At 32.9% G+C, this 23,533-nt stretch overlaps 1 protein-coding gene across 1 annotated transcript; it reads left to right on the forward strand.

The window, feature by feature from the left end:
- The first annotated feature begins 653 nt into the window (after positions 1–653).
- On the forward strand, positions 654–23,533 carry LOC141553750 (inactive pancreatic lipase-related protein 1-like). Its single transcript, XM_074285237.1, has 12 exons — positions 654–702; positions 1,107–1,261; positions 3,968–4,091; positions 6,138–6,274; positions 7,238–7,346; positions 13,043–13,162; positions 13,288–13,407; positions 14,805–14,923; positions 16,911–17,040; positions 18,524–18,632; positions 22,333–22,497; positions 23,413–23,533. Exons 1-12 carry the CDS (start codon positions 654–656, stop codon positions 23,474–23,476), a joined length of 1,401 nt encoding a protein of 466 aa, XP_074141338.1. The 3' UTR covers positions 23,477–23,533.

Consider the following 23,533-nt stretch of genomic DNA (forward strand, 5'->3'; position numbering starts at 1 on the left):
AAAAGAGAAATTTGATTTAGCCACCTGAATTTTAGAATTCCCATAGCACACCTATTTAAATGTACTATTTCATTGATAATTTTTCTTTCATATCAGGATTTAAGGGAATTTCTATAAATAACACCCATAGCAATTACTAAACAATTAGGACTATTATCATGCTTAGACTGAAAGCAGGGTACATTTTATCAACAATACCTTTACTCAAAGTTCCACTCTTTCCCATATTAATAAAACACCCTTTGCTTTCCCACAGTTGAACTTAATGGAAAACTTTGGCCATTATTATTAACCTTGTTTTGTTTATTTGTAGAGATTAAAATGTGAAATACACACATTATAGTCTATCTCCATGGTGTTTTTTTTCCCATGAAATTGTGTCCAAATGATAAAATACAGGTATAAAAGGACTTTGGCATTTGATCCTATTGGTACAAAGGCCCTGAATATTCTACCATGGTAAGTTTCTTTTTTTTTTGTTTGTCTTTGTTTTTGTTTTTGTTTTTTTAATATAGCTTTTGGGGAAAAAAATTCGAGAATCTTTGTCTTGTCATGTGCAGATTATTATTATGAAGATATTGAAATTATTATGAATTCATTTTTATGATAACCTTTTTAGTGAAACTCAATTGAATATTTCTTGATTGGTTTAGATGCTGGGGCTTTGGATTGTCACTCTTCTCCTCCTGGGCACAGTCAGAGGTAAGAAATAATAAGTTTTAGACCTCACACCCAAGCAAGTTTTGACCAGAATAGCCTCAGCTTCAATACCATATGTCTTACTGACACCAGAGCAGAATTGTATTATACTGGCTGACTCTATGCTGGATAGGGTAGACAGCACTATAAGAAGTGATTTCAGGAAATCTAAGAGACTTTACTATTTTTAATCACCCTGCCTCTCTCAATGCTTACTAGATTTGACATTTCCATAATTAGATGATGTCTTGGGCTATGGTTTTGAAGACAAAAGGAAGGAGAGGAGTGTTTTTCATCATTTTGGTAGAAATTGACTCCAGAGTCCAATCCCATCCAGCAGTCACATAGACACACAAAAAATTTTTCTCTTTAAATACTTAAGACAACTTTAAATTCACTTATTATAGGAAAGGAAGTCTGCTATGGTGATCTTGGATGCTTTCCGGATGATGGACCTTGGGGTGGAACAGCAGCAAGACCACTTAAAGTTTTACCCTGGAGTCCAGAAAAGATCAACACCCGCTTTCTGCTCTACACAAATGAAAATCCAAACTTCTTTCAAGTAAGAGCTATGGTTATTTTAATTTTACATGTGCTTCATCCAATAGAGTTAATCACTTAATTTGAATTTCCTGGAAACTGTCCTTTGGGCAAACAATGAAAATATAAAACTATAATAAAATAAGGAAAATTTTCATATTATAATTATCATTCTTTTCTACCATCAAAGTGCTTCTTTGATGCTTCAATGTGCTGTGGAGTAAATTGAGGTCCTCAAAGGGTATGTCAATACAGCACAAGCTCTGTGTCCTAGGCACTGTGCTAAGTGCTGGGAATATAATGAAAGGCAAAACTCAATACAATCCAATAAACATTCATTAAATGATATTAGTCCAGCACCATAGATTTTTCTGTCTTTACATCTGTCCAAGGATCAGTCAGTGAATCACTCAATAAATAGCACCTACTGTATGCCAGGCACTGTTCAAACCATTGGAAATATAAAGTCAGAAACAGTCCCTCAAGAAACTAGTATAATGGGGAGACAATAAATAAAGAAGCTATGTACAAACAAAGCATATGCGTGATAATTTGAGATAATTATAGGGAAAATATATTAGCATTAAGGGAAGTCAGGAAAGACTTATTACAAAAGGCAGGATTCTAACTGAGACTTTAAGAAAAGCCAAGAAAGAGAGTTTTTGGGGTGTGAAGAACATTCAGTGAAAATTCATAGACTTTATGCTATGGAGTGTTTTATAGAAGGAGTAGCTAGTTAAGTCAAGGGGAATCAATGGAAAAACTGTTGGACCTGAAATCAGGAAACTCTAAGTTAAACTTTGATGTTTAAAGAATTTATAACCCCAGGTAATTCACTTAACTGAACAAATCTACCTCAGTTTCCCTCTTCTGTAAAAAGGGAGATCATAATAGCACTTTCATTTATATTCATAAAGCATTGACAGTTACTCCGTGGATACTGGTTGTTATTTTCATTTTGTTATCACTTTTATTATAGAAAAAGCAATGTCACTGGATTGCAGAGAACAATGGAATAAGATAGAAGAAGACTAGAAAGGATGAAAGTAGCTAATTTAAATAGGATTTTAAAAGACAAATACAATTTTAAATTTGATTCTAGAAGTATTAGGGAGTTACTAGAGTTTATTGAATAGTAGAGTAATATAGTCAGACTTTTGCTTTAGAGAAATCGATTTGATAGCTGAATGGAAGAAACCCTGAAGTGAGGAGAGATGTGACCCTGGAAGACTAATTGAAGGCTATTGCAATAGGACAGGTGTGAGGTGAGAAGGGGCAGCACCAGGGAAGTGGAAATGTCAGGGGACAGAGAGGGATATGTACAAGAGATGTTGCTAAGGTAGAATCAATAGTTCTTGGCAACAGATTGGATATGAGGGAGTGAGGGAGATTGAAGTACTGGAGAAGATACCTAAGTTGTGAGACTGGCTGACCAGAAAAATAGTTTTGCCTTTGACAGTGATAGGAATATGAGTTGAAAATGAAGAGTTTGGGGGAGAATATGGCAAGTTTAGTTTTGGACATTTCCAAATTTAAGATATCCATGGGACTTCTATTTTGAGATACCCAAGAGGTCATGAAAGATGAGGTTAGGAGAAAAATTAGGAAATGAATAGTCTGAGAACCTTGTGCATAGAAATTCTAGAACATATCTTCAGACTTGTGGGTGAGAAATTAGAGAATCCAGGTTCCAGGGTTATGATAGCACCCACAAATTGTAGCCTAGAAGACAGGAAATGATGTCCATTTTTCCCATCTTTCCTTCAACATTGATAGCAGCTTGCTTCCCCAGATATAAATTTAAATTCAATCTTCTTTCACCAACTGCTTTCTTCCCTTCACTGAAATGACAAAGGGATGCCATTGATCATAGCCTATGTAACGTTTTGCTGACACATTGATTGACATTTCCCTACTCTAAAAGGGGGAGACCAGTCTCACATAAATACAATGTGGCCTGGCAGAAAGAGTGAAGGACTGAGAGAGGCTTTATGGGGTGTAGTCCCTTGATTTGACTATATGGAATATTATTGCCCACCATTACCACTTATATGACTTGGGCAAATTATGTAATCTCTGATTTTTCTCATCTGCAAAATGAACAAGTTGAATCTGAAGTCCATTGTAGTCTTCACTATATGATCTTATCTCTCTCCTGTCTTCTTGGTTACTTACATTCTGCCCCAGACCTCTGATAATACTGTTTTGCTGCTTCCAAATACACTATTATTGTATATTCTAATTTTCTGTATTATGTCATCCCCAGACAATAAACTCTTTGATAAGAGGAACAATATAGTTAGATAGGTGGCACAGTGGATAAATGGCAGATCTAAAGTCTGGGAGATGTGAATTCAAATCCAGCCTCAGACACTTAGTAGCTGTGAGAACCTGGATGAATCATTAACTCCTGTCTGCCTCAATTTTCTCAACCATAAAATGAGGATAATAATATCTCTCAAGGTTGTTGTGAGGATGCAATGAGATAATATTTATAAAAAAATTATCACAGTGCCCAGCACAAAGTAGGCATTTATTATTTATTTCTTTTCCCATAAGTACTTATATAATTGAACTGAATTTACTCACACTGAGGACTACCACTAAAAAGTTGATGTTTCTTTCTACTTATAAAATAGTTCTTTCTTCTTAAAGGGAAATGAAGTAAATGTCAGAAGTTGTTTAAGACCAAAAATAATATCTGGTACTTTTTTTTTTTTAATCACAGACACTGAAATCATCAGAACCATCCACCATTGAGGATTCAAATTTCAAAACAGACCGGAAGACTCGTTTCATTATCCATGGCTACATAGGACAAAGGGAAGAAAACTGGCTGTTAGATATGTGCAAAGGTATAAGGCAGATCCTTTTCTGTATTCTCTTAACCTATATGTTCAAGTCACTCTAGTTAGTTTCCAACGAAATTCTACATATATGTGTGTATGTGTGTGTGTGTATATATACACATATATCTGATTTGTATCAAATATTTATATATATATATATATATATATAATATAGTATAATATTTGAAAATGAACTCTTATATATATATATATATATATATATATATATATATATATATATATATATATATATATAGAGAGAGAGAGAGAGAGAGAGAGAGAGAGAGAGAGAGAGAGAGAAAGAGAATCTTTAAATAGGCAATTCTCCTTTTAAATGACTCAAATGACAATTCAAATTTACAAAAGAGATTGGTTTTGGGAGGAGGTTAGGAATTTTAGAATGTTAAGAATTTGTATTGTATATATAACTGAATGATATTCAGAAATATTTACAATATTTGTATATATATGTGTGTGTGTGTGTATATATATATATATATATATGTATGTATATGTGTATATTAGAGGTATGTCAGGGAAAAAACAGTCAGGAAGACTTGGGTTCAAATACTGCCTCTGCTCCTTATTGACTATGCAAACACAGGCAAATAGGAAATGGTAACAAAAACATACTTTGGGAGGAGAGCATTTACTTGACAAGATTATGTAGCTCAAATCTTCTTAAAATAGTAAGTTTCTTCTTGCATTTAAAATTATTTACTTTATCCAAAATAAGTTTGCTGATATTATTTCAGGATCACATAAGGCAAATAAAAAGTGATTTTTTTTTTGCCCATGCAAGCTTTTCCACCTTAAAATGTTATATTAATATGTTTTGTTATTATGGTGATTATTTTCTCATTTTATTGATCTTCCTTCAGAATCTTGAAATGCAAAGTAGCATAATCTCTGTGTTTTCTGTGTCTAACATCAGTGAAAATAATTTTTATTCAAGGAAGTCATTTTCTTTATAAAGAATTTTAATTTCTGTCTTCTATTTATGTTGAAGAATAATACAATCATTATTTTTCCCCATTTGGGTTAGTTTTTGTTACCATAAAGGGGATACTTTACACTGTTATTTGAATGAGAAGAAACCAAAAACTGTTGATTTTATGAGTGATGAGGGGCTAAAAGAAAGACGATACAATCTGGTTCTATGGCATAAACCATCGCACAAGCATAACAAACATGTTAGTTGAGAGAGAGAGAAGAGTATCTCTAAGATAAATAACTTTCTTTCTTTTTTTTTTTTTTTTTTTTGTAATGCAGTACCTTGATTCAGGACCTTTTTCTGCTTTTTAAACAGCCAGTTGAACAATGCTACCTTCCTCAAATCCATTAATAACTCTATCCATCCCTGAAATGGTTAGTGGAAGCAGGAAAGTTACATGAGCATAAAATCAAAGATCTTAAATCTAAGAATATAGTTTTTTTTTTCAATGATTCATCTTTTTTTATACCTGTTCCCATCCCAGTGAAACAGGTGTGCTATTTATATGGTGTGATAGATGAGATTTTCCAGCTCTTCCACCTACATCAATGCTTTTATTTCCCTGGTATGATAGAACAGCACCTATGAGTATCATATATATATTTGCAAAGAATGATGCTAAATTGATTTTGGGGGGAAATACGCCCCATTTTAACTTTGGGAGGTTGGATGTCTTATGAGGTAGGGCTTCTGAGGACCCATCAATTCCTTGGATATCTCTGGAGAAGTATTTCTTGTGAAATAATGTATTCTGTGCTGGACCTATTTAATTCTACTAGATATAAAAACTTTCACAGACTATATTTCCACATAAGATATTGCTACTTATTAGTTACTATAACTGCAATGATAAAAACCTGTTCATTTAAAAATTTACAAAGGAAATGCCCTTCAAGCCAGATAGAAGATTCCCATTCCCTGTATATAGGAATTGCACTGGGATGTTGTCTATCAACATTTAATGTCTCTGCTCTGGCTTTGGGTTTCAGTAAGAAAACGGAATGAACTTTGCACTAATGTTCTTCTTAAGGATTTTTCATTTTATATCCCACCCTAGAATATGTTTCAAGTGGAAGAGGTGAACTGCATTTGTGTAGACTGGAAAGGGGGTTCTCAGACTACTTATACCCAGGCTGCAAACAACATCCGTGTTGTTGGGGCTGAAGTTGCTCAATTGATTAAAGTTCTTTCGGTAAGTAGAAAGGCATTCAGTGTGCAGCAGTCATTATTTTGTTTAAACCAGATCTTAGCTGTTGTGTCTCTACAACAGAATATAAACTCCTTGAGGGAAGAGATTGTTTTGCTTTTAGGTTTTATAATCCCAGTTGACAGAACCATTCCTTGCCCACAGGAGGTGTTTAATAAACATAGTATTATACTGATTATGTAGCTAGATAGCTAGATGGCTCAGCATGCTGAGTCTGTTGTCAAGAAGATCCGAGTTCAAATTTGGCATTAGACACAAGTTGTATTACCCTGGTCCAGTCACTGAACCTGTTAGCCTTAGTTTCCTCAGGTGCAAAATGAGCTGGAGAAGGAAATTATAAATCACTCTCGTGTCTTTGTCAAGAAAACCCCTAAAGGGATCATGAAAAGTCAGATAAAACTGAAAACATCTAAATAACAACAACTCTATTGTTGCCATTCCAAATAGACTTTGCCAGAGAATTCTATAAAGGAATAATCAGAGATGAATAGCATTGTGCCCTTTACTTAGTGGGGTTGAGAATTTCTTTTGTCCCTGCCATATCATATCAGAATAATTTCAGTGACTTCTTTCTACCTCAAGGCTCTTATTTTTGTGATTTAATTGACCACAATCTAACTATGAAGTCTAGATACCAAATGCTCTCTTTCACAGCAAAAGGGCACACAAATGCCCAAGATTCATTATGTTTTATTACAAAAATGAACAGGGAAATGAGACCATAAGGAGAAATCTTAACCAGCTCTGGTCAATGGCCAAACAGCCCCAGAGCAAGTCAAAGTCATAGTTTGTATCAGGGGGACTTTGCAGAAGTCCAAGGACATATAGCCATAAAATCATAGCATCCCTGATAAATGTTTCTCATTGTCAAAGGTGGGGAATATTTCTGTAATCAACATGGGCAGGAACCTAATGAGTCCATTTTTTGAAAATGTGTTTTTCCATTAGACCAACTATCAGTATCCACCTTCTAAAATCCACATCATTGGCCACAGTTTAGGAGCTCATGCAGCTGGAGAGGCTGGGCGAAGGATACCTGGTCTGAGCAGACTTACAGGTAGGTGGGACTGGTGATATTGCTCTGGTTGCTCACAAAGCACTGCAAGGCCACTGGACAACTTAAATGCCACTTTATTTTTCAAGGAGAATTGTTTCTTTTACTTTTGCCAAAGTAGATTATGTAAAGAACAAATATTTTAGTGAACCACAAATTTAAAAATGTTTTATCCCTATAAATATGTGTGGCTTTCATAACTTTTTTTATTTACTCTTTCTTCTTTACTGTCTCTTTTCTCATTCCAATATAAATTTTGTATTGTCTCCTGGGAGTACATGAAAGTCTCAGATTTTCCTCTGTGCTGCTATATCTCTTTTCCCCATAATTTGTCATGCTTTCAGGAGCTGATTTTTATAAAAGAATAAGCAAAACAAACTTAAATTAATACCATTGTGGTTGGAATGGATCAAGTCCCTACTGTTATAGGAGATATTTTAGAAAAGTGAGATAGTAGAGAGAGGGAGATAGAGCAAAAATGGGAGATTAGCAGCAATTCAGCTGAACTCTCTCAAAGTTCCCCTTCAAACAATTTTAAAATCACACCTCAAATCAAATTCTGGAGCAGCAGAGCCAAGAAAATAGTCAAAGTGAGACATTTTTCCAGCCTAAAAAATCTTAGGAGGTCAGTAGAAAACTTTTGGGACACCAGCAGCATTGGGAATTTTAGGCTCAGAAATGGTAAGGGGATCAGTTAAGTGGTTTGAAAGAAATTGCAGGGCAATTTTTATTGGCTTTATTGCTTTATTGGCACTGGCTACAGCAAGCACTAATTGGAAATTTTATTATCTATACACATTTCTGGGGCAGAGCAGAGAGGAGTTCTGGGGATCAGTTAGAAGGGAGAAGGGACCCTCTTTTCTTATGCTTTGCCTGAGATCATGATGGCTACTACTGCATTTTTTTTTAGTTTAGCAAAACTAAGAAAAAGAGAATTCTAGTGCTTATTGCTATAGGCTACCAGGAGTCCCTCCTGTGTGGAGTGTAGATTGGGAGAGCAGTGCTCTCAGAATAACTCCACCTTGGAAGGACTAAAAACTTGCAGATCACAAGACCTAACTCTGAAAACAGCACCACAATAAAGTCAGTAGCTTGAAACAGTACCTGCTTACCTAAGGTGAGTAGAGCCAAACTTTAACATAAAATTCAAAGTCAATAAAGAGAGTATAAAAATTAGCAAACAACAAAAAAATAATTTGACCGTCAAAAGCTACTACAGTAGCAGGGAAGAAAAAGATATAAACTCATTAAAAAATAATGTAACAATAATCAAAGCCTCAAAAAAACCTGAAAATGCTAATTGGACATGAGCCCAATAAGAATTCTTGGAAGAGTTTTTAAAAAAAGAGAAAAGTAGGGGAGGAAAAATTGGGAAAGGACATGAGAATGATGCAAGATAATTATGAAAAGAGAATTAACAGCTTGGTTAAAGAGGAAAAAAATTATGATAGAACATAATACCTTAAAAAAATCAAATTATTCTAATGATAAAAGAGGTACAAAAAATTCACTGAAGAAAATAACTACTTAAAAATTAGAATTAGACAGGTGGAAGCTTATAATTCCACAAGACATCGAGAAACAATAAAATCAAATCAAAAGAATGAAAAAATAGAAGAAAATGTGAAATATCTCATTGGAAAAACAACTGATATAGAAAATAGACTGAGGAGATATAATTTTAAAATTATTGGGCTATCTGAAAGTCATGATAAGAAAAAAAAAGTCTATTTATGATATTTTAAGATATTATCAAGGAAAACTGCCTCAATATCTTAAGGTACAGAGAACAAAACAGAGACTGAAAGAGTCCACCAACAACTTCCTAAAAGAGATCCTCAAATGAAAACTCCCAGGAATATTACAGATAAATTCTAGAGCTTTTATGTCAAAAAGAAAATACTTGAAGCAGCCAGAAAGAAACAATTTAGGTATTGTTGGATCACAGTCAGAATTACATGATATTTAATAGCTTCTGTATTTAAAAAAAAAAAAAAAAAAGAGAGGACTTTCAATATGATGTTCCTGAAGGCCAAGGAACTAGGATGATGATCAAGAATACCCTATCTAGCAAAATTGAGTATAATCTTTCAAGAGAAAAAAATGGAGGACCTTCAAGCAGTCCTGATGAAAATACCAGAACTGAATAGAAAATCTAATGTTCAACACAAGACTCAAGGAAAATATAAAAAGTAAAGATGAAAGAATAATAATAAGGGTCTCAACTAAGTTAAATTGTTTGCATTCATATATGGGAAGATGATATATTTAACTCAAGAATTCTATCATTATTAGAGCAATTAAAAGGAGTTTACAAAGACAGAGATCATGAATGTGAAATGATTTTGTAGAATAATCTCCCCCCAAAAATGAGGCTGTGAGAAAGAGAGAGGAACTGAGAGAAAAGGAAAGGGAGAGATAGCATGGGGACATTTCCCCCACATAAAAAAGGTACACAAGGAAGATCTTTTATGAGAAAGGGGAAATGGAGAGGTGTGGTGGCAAGCAATGCATGAATCTCAATCTTATTGGAATTGATCCAAAGAGGGAGTAATAATGATATATGCACACATATGTATACATAATATATTACACACATAATTTATATACATGCATGCACACATTAAGTTGTGTATAAAACTGTAACTTAGACAACAGGGAAAAATAGGAGGGGAAAGGGGTGAAAGAAAGTGGGACTATGGATAATAAAATTCAGGGCAGATTAAGGTAGGGTGTAGAAGCAAAATAGATTTTTGAGGAAGAAGAAGATCAAAAGAAACAGACGAAATATAAGAAAATGGTGGGAAAAACATTAATCATAACTGTGAATATGAATGGGCTTACCATAAAAAGGAAGCAGATAGCAGAATGGATTAGAAATCAGATTTCAAAATATGTTATTTACCAGAGAAACACAGAGAACAGAAAGATACACAGAATTAGAATACAGAGTTAGAGGAGAATGTAAAATGCTTCAGCTAAACTAAAAAAAAGGCAGTGGTAGCAATCATGATCTCAGGCAAAGCATAAGTAAAAATAGGCCTAATTAAAGAGCTAATCAGGGAAGATACATTTTGCTAAAAAGTACACAGATAACAAAGTAATATCAAAAAATTACATAGAAAATTTTTTCTGATAAAAGTTTTCATTTTTCAAATATATACAGGGTATAGAACTGAGTCAAATTTATAAAAATAAGATCCTTTCCCAAATTGATAAATGGTCAAAAGATATAAACAGATAGTTTTCTATAAAAGAAATCAAGACTATAGTAATATGAAAAAATGTCCTAAATCATTATTGATCGAAGAAAATAAAATTAAAACAACTCTGAGATTCTATCTCACATCTATTAGAATTAACAAATGCTAGAAGAGATGAGAAAAATAGGCATGGAGTAGTGGACTGGTCCAACCATTTTTGAGAACAACTTGGAAATATAACCAAAGGGCTATAAAACTGTACCTACCCTTTGAGCCAACAATGCTTTTACTAGATCTGTATCCCAAAAGATCAAAGGAAAATAAAAAGTTCATAAATGTACAAAAATATCTATAGGAGATCTTTTGTGGTGGCAGAGAATTGGAAATTAAGAGGATTCTCATAAATTGGGATACGACTAAATAAGTTGTGGTATATGATTATGATGGAGTATTAGTATGTTGTGAGAAATGACAAGGGGGAAGGTTTCAGAAAAAAAAAAAGACCTCTATGAACTAATGCAAAATGAAGTGAGAAGAACTAGGAGATTAATGTGCACAGTAATAGCAATATTATAATCATGATCAATGTGAAAGATTTGGCTAAAATGATCCAAAACAAGGACAAAGGGCTCATGATCAAAATTATCCACTTCCAGAGAGAGAGCCACTGAACTTTAAGTATAAATTAAAGTATAATGTTCTTGCTTTCCTATTTGGGTTTTCTTCAGGAAATATGGCTAATATGGAAACTTATTTTGCATGATTTCACATGTATGATTAATATCACATTGCTTGTTTTCTCAGTGGATGAGGGAGAAGGTAAGAAGGATGGAGAGAATTTGGAACTCAAAATTTGAAAAGAATATTTAAAAGAAATAATGTATTTTTTAATGAGATGGGGGGTAAAAAAGCAGAGTGGGAGTACTTCATCTCAGGACATAGAAATTTATCAGAGACTACTTCTTCCCATTTTCCCATACGAGTAACTATTCCAATCTAATCTCCTTCCAAGACCTAGAGTAGTATGAAGAGTATCTTTGCAGTAACCAACAGTCTCATTTTTTGTCCTTTTCCTTCTTAACTGAATTAGTCTTCTAAAGTTTATTTCAGGCTTCCTGTTTCAAAATTGCTGGTAGCCTCTGAAGAAGGGTATAAAGCAAAGAAATTTTGCTCCCTGATAGCACTGCTAACATAGTGAGCACACAAGCCAAGATATTGTGACCACAAAACAACACTAAGTAAGAATCAAAAGAGCTGGATTCAAATCTTGGCTTTGCTTTTTATAGTGATCTATTGTGGACAATAATAATAACTCAAACTTCTATGACACCTTAAGGTTTACAAAATGCATTACTCAAAATAATTGTGTGAGGTAGGTAGTATTTGTTGTTATTACTTCTATTACATAAGTAAAGTACCTGACCCTTGGTAAAATTAATTAGTTTTTGCCATATTCCAGGGGTCCAAACCTAGCTCTTCTGACTCCTAACTGGCATGTTTCCTATAATAACACACACATCTTTTCTTTACTGTGCCTCAGTTTCTTCAGCTGTCAAATGAGGGAAACAGGTTAATAATCACTATGTTTCTTTTTAGTTTAGAAACTCTTCTTCCATGAATTTCAGTCTAGGCTATGAAGGCTTGGTGAAATGTATTCCATGTACTTGGATGTACATCTTGGAATGTAATCCATCCACTTTTAACTTCCTTTTATGAATTTTCAGTTTACCTTTGCATCCTCAGCGCTTAGAATAGTGCCTTAAATATAATAGATGCTGAATAAATGCTTATTGAATTGGAGTTTACTATGAAATATAAACCGAAAGGAAGGAAAAACTAACTAATAAATTCTATAAAGCAAGCATTTTAAGATGTAAAGCATTATCATATCAACTGTAGCTTAGAGAAACAACTTCATATTATATTCTTTTCCACCTGGTATAAAGGCACATTACATGATGCATCTTCATTAAATAAGAATTGCATCTTCATTAAAAGGGATCATTTGTAAAACTCCTCAACTACTCTGAGATAATTTTCAGATTGCATCTCATTAAGGCTCTTGCTGAGAAGAAAAGGAATCTGAAAGACAAAACAATCATTCATTTCTTCCTCCAAAAAAGATGATAATAACACGAAGAGGAAAATATAAAATTTATTTTAATATTTTATTTTAGAAATTCACAATATTTATTCATCAGGTTAAATTTGATGGATAGACAAAATCTAGCAATGAAACACAAAGTTAAATATAAATATATATTTGATTTCCTTTCCTTTGGGACCATCAAGTATGGTAATATGATTATAGATATTTACCCTTTCTTATACCTGTCTCACTCACAAACTCATAAATTTATATATAGCTAAAATAAAACTCCTTGAAAGCAGAAATGTTTGTGTTAATGTTTGAATCTGACATAGTAGGCACTAAATGTGTTTGTTTTATTGAGATGGGTTGAATTAACTAGATGTACATATAAATATTTCTTTTAGGATTGGATCCTACAGAGTCTTGTTTTGAAGGTGCCCCAGAAGAAGTTAGGCTGGATGCTAGTGATGCTCTGTTTGTTGATGTGATTCACACGGATTCAGCTCCTTTGATCCCTAATTTGGGTGAGGCTTCATTCACTATGTTCCAGTATTTTCCCATAGTCAATTTTGGCACATTTTGTTACCAGAGTGATTGTTAATCATAAGCCATAAGCTTTGATTTTCTTGTCCTTCCCTGATTGCTTCAGGTTTTGGAACAACTGAACTAGTTGGTCATCTCGATTTCTTTCCAAACGGAGGAAAGGAAATGCCTGGATGTAAGAAGAACATCCTCTCACAGATTGTGGACATAGATGGCATCTGGTCCGGTAAGCCCATTTGGGAAATAATAACCACTGAAGAAAAATTATTCAATATCTTTGGCTGAGGGTAAAAAAACAAAAATACTATGTGCTTTATTTTACCTTCTAATACAGAACTTTGCATTAGATTTTTTTTATTGTTATTTGCATAAGAGAACATAAATTGCCAAAGCTAAACTTCTTATTTTTTTTTTTCATTATGGTTTAAAGTGGCAGAGAAAAAAATCATGAATATGTTAATTTCTCTGTGTCGAAGTATTATTTAATAATTTTCTTAATTAAAAACATATACATAAAATTGTGATCATAATTAAAATTTTACAGTTTTACCAAAAAATCTAACCATATTAAATTATAAGTATTTCAAAATTTTGCCAAGTTGCATCTAAATGACTTGTAAAATCTCATAATCATTATAATCAATATATAATCGAGAACTACAAATATATCCTACAAAGAATAGGGACATGATTTCATTTATATAGAGAATTCCTGAGTGAGCAAACTTTCTCTACCAGATGCAGATCATCACATCTACTCTGCAATATATAGTCATAGAGAGTTACCCCCTAGAGCAATGAGAGTTTCAATGGCTTGCCCAGGGTAACAAAACCAATATGTATCAAAGGTAAAACTTGATCCTAAATGCTCCTGTGTTTAAAGTCTTTTTCTCAAACTAGTATGCTAAACTACTACTCATAGCCTGAAAACAATCTCAAAAACAAAAACAAAAAAGCTATCTGTTCAAAGAACAATATAAATGTTCAGTAATTAGGAAATGGTTAACTACATTGTTCATTCAGTAAAAAATGAAATTCTATAATGCCATTATGACCAGTGTGTAGGTATGAAGAAGACAAAGAAATCTGGGAAGATCTTTATTAAATTATGCAAAAAGAAAAGCAGCATTATAAAAATGGCATAGCCGCTACCAAGATTATATATGAGGAAACATGAATAAGAAATGAGTTCTGAGAGAGACTCAAAGAAAATGCCTGAGAAGTTGCTATGGTATTTTATGTACTGACATAATTTATTAAATTAAATGTTAAGCAAGTTTAGTTGATTTTATTCATATTTTATATTGTTTTTGGTGCTACACTATTTTAAAATTTCAAAAAATAAAATTATTTGCAATTATAAATATATTGTTAAAACAAATCCCTTGGGGTGATTACTTGAGTTTCAGTCTCTGTAGATTTTACTATAGTAAACACAAGGCATAAATTTTATCATGAAGTCCAATTTATAATTTATGTCCAAGAATGATGACTATAAAATCTGGGGCTGATTCTAGAGTCCTCATTAGTTTTATTCTGGTTGGGATATTTTCTTTGAAGAATGTACACATTTAATTTCTTTTATATGATTCTGTTAAGTATAACCAGAACTTTTGTTCCCAGGAACTCGAGACTTTGTGGCTTGTAATCACTTGAGGAGCTACAAATACTATGCTGATAGCATCCTGGAGCCTGATGGTTTCACTGCATTCCCCTGTGTTAACTATAAGGCTTTTACAACTGTAAGTTATTCTTCTGTCTAGGTCAATGGATGTCATGGAATCCCACAATCACAAGTCCATGATTTATTAATTTTGACTCACTTCAAAATATATGAATAGACTATCTATCTAAGGCTTAGATGGGGAGACAGACATACAGATAATGGGATAGTAATAATGTAGGTGTGAAAATGAGTGATACAGCTGATAAGATTTCAGATAAGGGAACAATTAATGGGACTCATAGTAACTAAAGAAAGCTTCATGGAGGATGGCTTGAAAATGGATTAGTTGAAGAATGAGTGGGATTTAGTTAAGAGGAAAGGACAGGACAAAATACACTAGGTGAGGGATCACATTGAAAAAAAAAGTTTAGTAATTGGAATGTTAAAATACATTTGAGAAATAATGAGGAACTCAATTGAAGAAGAGAAGCAAGATTGAGAAATAGGAGATAAGATTGAATAGATAAATAAAAGTATGTATGCTCAGCAGAAAATTTTGTACCTTAACTTTTTTTTTTTTTTTTTTTTTTTTTTTTTTTTTTTTTGGCATTTGGGGTTAAGTGAGTTGCCTAGGATCACACAGACAGGAAGTGTTAAGTGCCTGAGACCAGATTTGAGCTGAGGTCCTTCTAACTTAAGGGCTGGTGCTCTATCCACTGCTGTCCCTACCTTAACTTTCTTATGATGAGGAGCCATCAAAAATTTTTGAGCTAGAGAGGAATACGATGGAAATAAAGATGATGTTTAATCCCAAAAATTGTAGGAATGAGAAAATTATAACAACCATATTGTAGGAAAATTCATAGTGCATCCCAACATGGGACCTCAAATCATCTCAATTGTTCATCTAAACAGCCATGATATTGCTCAACTTTTTATTTTGTTTTTAACTAATCTAACAATAGTATTCCAAGAAATGCTTTTGTAAGAGTAATACTGGTTTGAAGAGTCTAAACCAAATTGTGAGATATATTAAGAGCATGCCTGTAATATCTGCTATTAAGTAGGTTGAAGATGATAGATTAGTTGAACTCAGGAATTCTGAGTTGCAATGGGTTTAGCCAAAGAGATTTGGGGATAAAAAGTCCAGCATCAATGTAGAGAATCCATAGGAGCCAGGAATTGTGGTAGTGATACCAAGCAAGCAGTAAGGAAAAATGAAACAAACCTGATTATAAACAGAGAAGATCAAAGTGTCCATGTCAGTCAATAGTACTATTGGCTCTGAATTAAAGATTGATGTAAAAATTCTTACTTCTTACTTCTTAATTCAATTCAATTCAACAACAAATTCAATTAACTAAACTTCTAAAATTACTATAGATAGTAGACAAAAATGAAACAGTTCCTGCTTTCAAGAACCTAACATTGTATTTACCACAATTCCTTGGAAGGGATATTTTAAGAAAGGAATCTCTAAACCAGCCTCTTCATTTTTAAAAATGAGGAAATCACTTTAGAGTGGGGACATGTGTTATTATAAGGCTGCACAGTTAGTAAAAAGACTCAGAATCACATCTCATGAGTAATGTCCATTATGTTATGTGATTTCTTAAATATGGAATCTGATTTTTTTTTTGGTACCAAAAATTATGACATAGGATTATGGTTACATAGTTACATATAAGGAATTAGTCTGATTCTATATACCTACTTTTAGTTCAAAGAAATAGGTAATTTTAATGTTTTAATGCATTAAATTTTCATGTCAGGTTTTATTTTTAAAAATAACTTTCCTCATCAAAATAGGATATTTGAAAGTTATAGATGTCCAAACACAAAGAGACAAACTCTTCTGACAAACCAACCCATTTTTTTCTCTTTAGAATTTTCAAAGAAACAGATGATTTTAATGTTTTAATAGGTCAACTTTTCATGTCAGGTTTTATTTTAAAAAATAATTTTCCTCATCAAAATGGGATGTTTGGAAGTTCTAGATGTCCAACCACAAAAGTGAACCACAAAGAGACAAACTCTTCTGATAAATCATTTTTTCTCTTTAGCAAAAGTGCTTCCCCTGTCCAGAAGAAGGATGCCCCCAGATGGGTCATTATGCTGATAAATATGCTGGGAAAATAAGTCAAGGGGAACAAAAATTCTTTTTGAACACTGGAGATGCAAGTGACTTTGCTAGTAAGTTGATATTTGGCTTCTCCCAATTTTTAAAACCTATATAAAGTCTAAATTCTACTGAATATCAATAGTTCACCTATCACTTGAGATGTCACAGCTGCTCTTGAGCATTTGAGTGACTGAAAATTTTCCAAAAATCAGTTTGATATCCCTCCAATAATATATCCTTTATAATCTGGATAGAAATGCTTCTAGAAAAAAGAGCCAGTCCATTAAGGTCATTGAACGATGTGACCCAATTTGACTAACTGATATCTATAGCTAATTAACTCCAGAAATATTGCCTTTTTTCTAGTTCATTTAATTTGTATTAAACAACAGATAATAGCGATGGAAGCCTGTCTGTCTTTGAGATTATGTCAATACTAGCAATGCAAATTTAAGTATCTTACATAGGCTGATCCAGCTTTCCACAACTTCTTATTTCATCACTTTGCTTATTTCAGAGATAGCATGACCTGTTTAGTAGGAAACTGGATCTGGAGTCAGGAAGATCTGAGTTCAAATCCCAAGTTGGAACACTAACTGACTATGTAATCCTGAAAAGTCGCCTAATTTTTTTTTTTTTTTTAATGACTCATGCAGCTCCCTATGTCTTATCCTCTAAATAATAGGCCAATTGCCATTGGTGGAAGGAATTCTCATACAGAGTTCTCTACACTGCAGAAGCCATAGAACCTTCCATTATTTGAGTTATTTCAAGCTACCCATTTATTCATTCAAAAAATTTTTATTTACTGTTATATTAAAGAGCCTATATAAGGTACAGGAGGGTGAGATAAGGTGTATTCTAATATACAGATGTTGAGACACAAGACTTCTAACAAAATAGTTTAATTTATAAACAGCTTCATCCATTTATTATTTCTTACTCACAACAAATAAATTTATTAGGGTTCCAAAATATATTTCTTATAGTCCGATCAATATTTTCTTTTATGAAGGTAGGAGAATAAATTCTCAATGTAAAACCAAGGTAACTACATACATTTACATGAAGCAAATTTAAAAAGAGGAACAAGAATACAAACTGAATTACAACGACTGGCTCAATCCAACAATGAAGTTTCTATAATTCATTGCATTGTACAATTGAGATCTCCATGTAATAGATTTATTTTTTAAAGGAAACTGATTATTCAGTTTTTCCATGCGTTTATGCACTGATACATGAAAAACCTGACCATTTTACAATGAATGTATTTATCTAAAGTTATTTCAAGATAGGAAAACTGATTTCTTTTTCTTGTTAGAATTTTCTTTTTAAATAATTTCTCAGAAGTCAATATATTTATTTTATTCAACAGTCTCTCAGAATAAAGTAAGAAGTATTTCTTATTGTCTTCTTGTGCGTTTTGATCTGAGTATATACAAATAGAGATCTACATTTCTATAAAAATATACATATATGTCATGGAAACAAAGTTTTGGTCTATTTAGCTTCCATGTCTATCTATTAAGATATCTTCCTGTTTCTCTTGAGGATGGAGATACAAGGTGACTATCACTCTGTCTGGAAGAATGGTGACTGGTGGGGTAAAAGTTGCTCTGTATGGAAACAAAGGAAACACCAGACAATACAGCATCTTTAAGTAAGTTTCACATATTATGATACATATTATTATTCAATACTAATACAAGTGTTCTTGAATATTAGGAATAAGATAATAGTCCTGCAATGCTTAGTGCTGGGCAGAAAATATTTGGACTATCTGATGTTCAGTTCTGGGCATCATATCATGGGTATAATGATTAGATAGAAAGTATCCACAAGGAGACCAGGATAGTTAAAAGCCAAAGAAAGATTCAGGGTGAGAAAGGTAAGGAGGATACAGTTATCTCCAGGCATTTGAAAGATTATCACATGGAAAAGAAATTATACTTATCCTGCTTTGTCTTGATGGTGAGATTTAGAAACAATGGATAGAATCAATCAAACAAGTTTTTTAAAGCATGATGTTCTAACCTAATTACTTATTAGTTGCAAGTACATAGATTAAAACAATTCTTACTCACAATGCAAGTCTCTCATTGCATCTAGGACTATCCGGATTATACACACACACACATATAATATAAATGGCTCTGGAAGGGAAAGTGAGGCAAGTCACTTTGCACAGCCCTCCCTCACTTAAATCCAATTTCCTTGCTTGTCATGGCATCCCTTCCTTGATGTCATGGTTTTCTTCAAGAATGAAGGACACAATTGGAAAAATATCAAGTGCTCATGGGTGTGCTGAGTTAATATAATAAAAATAAGAATTCTGCCTAAATTAATCTTATTTAGTGCCATACCCATCAAATTCCCAAGAAATTATTTTACAGAGCTAGAAAAAAATAATAGCAAAGTTCATCTGGAAGAACAAAAGGTCAAGAATTTCAAGGCAATCAATGAAAAAATGCAAATGAAGGTAGTTTAGCTATGCCAAATTTAAAACTATATTATAAAGCAGCAGTCATCAAAATATAAAATGGATAATTTTAATTATATTAAGTTAAAAAGATTTTGTACAAACAAAACCAGTGCAGACAAAATTAGAAGGAAAGCAGAATATGGTGGGGAGTGGGGTGGGGTGGGGAGGTTGAAATCTTTTTATCCAGGGGTTTTGATAAAGCTCTCCTTTCTAAAATATATAGATAATTAACTCAAATTTATAAGAATACAAGCCATTCTCCAATTGATAAATGATCAAAGGATATGAACAGATGAAGAAATTAAAACCATTTCTAGTCATATGAAAAAATGCTTTAAATCAGTATTGATCAGAGAAATGCAAATTAAGACAACTCTGAGATACCACTACACACTTCTCAGATTGGTTAAGATAACAGGAAAAGATCATAATAAATGTTGGAGGGGATGTGGGAAAATTGGGACACTAATGCATTGTTGCTGGAGTTGTGAACTGATCCAATCATTCTGGAGAGCAATTTGGAACTGTGCCCAAAGGGCTATAAAACTGTGCATACCCTGACATCCAGCAGTGTCTCAACTGGGCTTATATCCCAAAGAGATCTTGAAAAAGGGAAAAGTACCCACATGTGCAAATATGTTTATAGCAGCCCTTTTTGTAGTGGCAAGAAACTGGAAACTGAGGGATGCTCATCATTTGGGGAATGGCTGAATAAATTAAGTTATACGAATGTTATAAAATATTATTGTTCTATAAAAAGGATTATTTCAGAAACACCCAGAAAGCCTTACATGAACTGATGCTAAGTTAAATGAGTAGAACCAGGAGAACAATTTACACAACAAGATTATATGATGATCCATTCTGACAGATATGGCTCTTTTCAACAATGAGATATTTCAGGCCAGTTCTAATAGTTTTGTGGAGAGAGCCATCTGCGTCCAGAGAAAATACTGTGGGAACTCAGTGTGGATCACAACATAGCATTTTCACCTTTTTGTTATTTGCTTGCATTTTGCTTTCTTTCTCATTTTTTTCCTTTCTTGATCTGTTTTTTCTTGTGTAGCATGATAATTGTGGAAATAGGTATAGAAGAATTGCACATGTTTAACCTATATTGGATTAGGGTTAATCCCTAATGGGGAAGAGAGGGGAAAATTTTGTAACAAAAGATTTTGCAAGGGTGAATGTTGAAAATTATGGTTATGTTTTGAAAATAAAAAAATTAGTAAAAAGAAAAAGTAGAAAGACAAACAACAATTCACAGTACAATGAAAGAAATTTAGAATTTCTACATGGAAAAATTAACTAACAACCAAGAACTTGCATTTAGTAAGTGCCTGTTCTAGGCTTGGCACTGTGTTGAGTTCTTAAATGGGAAGATGCTTGGAATGTGGAGGAAGTATCAGGTATGGTTTGGATTAATTGGGTTAATCAACTGAAACTTCAAGGAAAGACTGGCTGATCACGTCAGGTGTATTGTAGAAGAATTGCATCACTCAGGTAGATGGCCAGTCAGGTCAATTACAGCTCCAAAATTTTATGTCCATCTACTATAAGATTTGTATCACAAATAAAAGATAACTAGGTGACTAGAATGATGAAGCTAGATGTGAGAAAAAGCATTGAACTTTAAATTACAAAACCTAGTCTTGAGATCCTATTCTGACATTTATTATATGACCTTAAACAAGCCACTTACACTCTTTGAGACTCAGTTTCCTTTTTTTATTAAGTGGAAAAAATAAAATGAACTCTGATCACCAAATTATTGTAAGGAAGATCCTTCCCAAAACATATAGTGTTATAGACATTTAGACTATTAATATTTAAATAGATTTTAAAATTCCTCCACAAAATGAATGAAATACTAAAATTAATGTGGATATATGCCGGATTTTTTGGTCTTGTTTCCAATGCCACTGTTTGGTTTTGTATGTTTTAGTAGAACAGATTTTTTTTTTCTAATGAGGGGGCCAATTTATCAACTCTATAGTTATTCTTCTTGTAAAAAGGACAATAAGAAAGTCATTATTTATGAATCTTTAATGTGAATTTAAAGTAATAAATGAAAGTCAAAGTGATATTGGGGTAATTATATTGAATACAGATATTCAGGAAACTGGGGTTCAGATCATCTTGTGCTTAATAAATGTCTGACTTTGTATAATTCTATGAACTTCAGTTTCTTCATCTATAAAATGTAGATTTACATTTATTTTACAACAGTGCTTATTCTGAAGAAACTGTTATATGAACTTTAAAGCAAAGTGGAAATTTGAATTTTTATAATTCACATTTCAAAATTTTGATTTAGAAGCAACTAGGTGGCACAGTGAATAGATTTCCTGGACCTGAAGGCAAGAAGACCTGAATTCAAATCCAATCTTAGATACTTGCCTAGCTGTATGACCAACCTTGAGCGAATCATTAACCCATGTTTGCCTCAATTTACACATCTGTAAAATGGAGATAATGATACCACTTACATCCCAGGATTGTTTTGGGGGGCTAGAGGGACAAAGGAGATCAACATCTGTAAGATGCTTAGCACAATGCTTGGTACATAGTAGGTACTATATAAATGCAAGCAATTATTATTATTATTATTATTATTATTATTATTATTATTATTATTATTATTATTACATCTCACCAGACTACTTCGGATTAGACATAGATTGGATTTTAAGAAATCAAATCTCTTCACACATCTTAATATTATCAAACTACAACTAGCTTTCCATTTTCTATATTTACTTGGTAATTCAGTTGAAAAATGAACTGATAACCCTGTGTAATAAAGAATATAATTTCATTCCAAGGTCTTTAGAGTATTAGTCTATAACTATGAATATCTCTCTTCTTATTTTTCCAGGGGAGTACTCACACCACAGACTACTCATTCCAATGAGATCGATGTAGAGGTCAATGTTGGAAAACTGGAGAAAGTTAAATTTCTGTGGAATAATAATGTGATCAATCCAACCTTCCCCAAAGTAGGAGCCTCAAAGATCATAGTGGAAACTGTTGATGGCCAAGAGTATGTATGCTTATTAATATGAACTTAAGAATACTGGGAAAGATGAACATTTACAATGACAATTTGCCCACAGAAAACCTATAATGATTAAGGCAAAAAGATTTTTAAAAATACTTGTCCTTATTATACCCTGTCTCCAAGCAAAGAATGACTGATAGATACCTTAAAATGTATCAATCAAGCACTTAATAGGTACCCACTCTTGTTAGAGCAATAATGTGTTATGTTCTCTGGGGAATTATGATTCTTGACCTCTAGCTAGGAAGATGAGCTTTATATCCATGATAAAATCCTTGAAGACAAAGCTATTCACAGTGTACTGTAAATAGAGAAAAAGGAAAGAAAGAACAGGAACAAGAGAAGATTTATATATAATATCATTCAGTAAATAAGCCACTTTCATTTGCTGAGACCTACCATATGGTCAGCATTGCTCTAGGTACTGCAGAGCAGGGTTTCTTAAACTTTTTTTACTTTTCACTTTTCCATGGAGAAGTTTTTTACATGACCCTAAGTATATAGGTATATGAAATAGGTACTTACTAATAACAAATCAAATTTCATAATCCCATATTCAATTACAAGATCCTATATGGAGTCAGGAACCAGAGTTTGAAAAAATGGGCTTTAGAGAATAGAGAAGAAGCATAAATTATGTTCCTTAAGCAGTTTTTTTTTTTTTTTTAATTTTTGCTGGCAAAAGAAGATCCCTGTTCCTGAATCTAAGTACATTGCAAGGCCATTTATTAAGTGAAATGATTTGAAATCAAAAACTCATTTCCAAAAAATTATTTTTGTCTCCTCCATTAATACAATAGACAATAGAACAGCACAGAAATTGTATTTAATCCTAACAAATCTACAAAGTATTGTTAAAGTAGACGTGTATACTAACATCCATATTTTTCTTCACAGGTATAATTTCTGTAGTATGGAGACTGTGAAAGAAGATGTTTATCTCACTCTTACTCCCTGTTAAATGTGACCAAGTGTTTTCACTACATTGACCTTAATAAAATTTTATTTTGCATCAATC

The sequence above is a fragment of the Sminthopsis crassicaudata genome, chromosome 2, assembly GCF_048593235.1.
Source record: "Sminthopsis crassicaudata isolate SCR6 chromosome 2, ASM4859323v1, whole genome shotgun sequence".
In the NCBI taxonomy this organism is placed as follows: Eukaryota; Metazoa; Chordata; class Mammalia; order Dasyuromorphia; family Dasyuridae; genus Sminthopsis; species Sminthopsis crassicaudata.

Excerpts from the sequence above, each read along its gene's own strand:
- LOC141553750 (XM_074285237.1), top strand. The coding sequence starts at position 654 with ATGCTGGGGCTTTGGATTGTCACTCTTCTCCTCCTGGGCACAGTCAGA. Across the intron at positions 703-1,106 it reads CCTCCTGGGCACAGTCAGAG|GAAAGGAAGTCTGCTATGGT; the intron begins GTAAGAAATAAT and ends CACTTATTATAG. Across the intron at positions 22,498-23,412 it reads GAAACTGTTGATGGCCAAGA|GTATAATTTCTGTAGTATGG; the intron begins GTATGTATGCTT and ends TTTTCTTCACAG.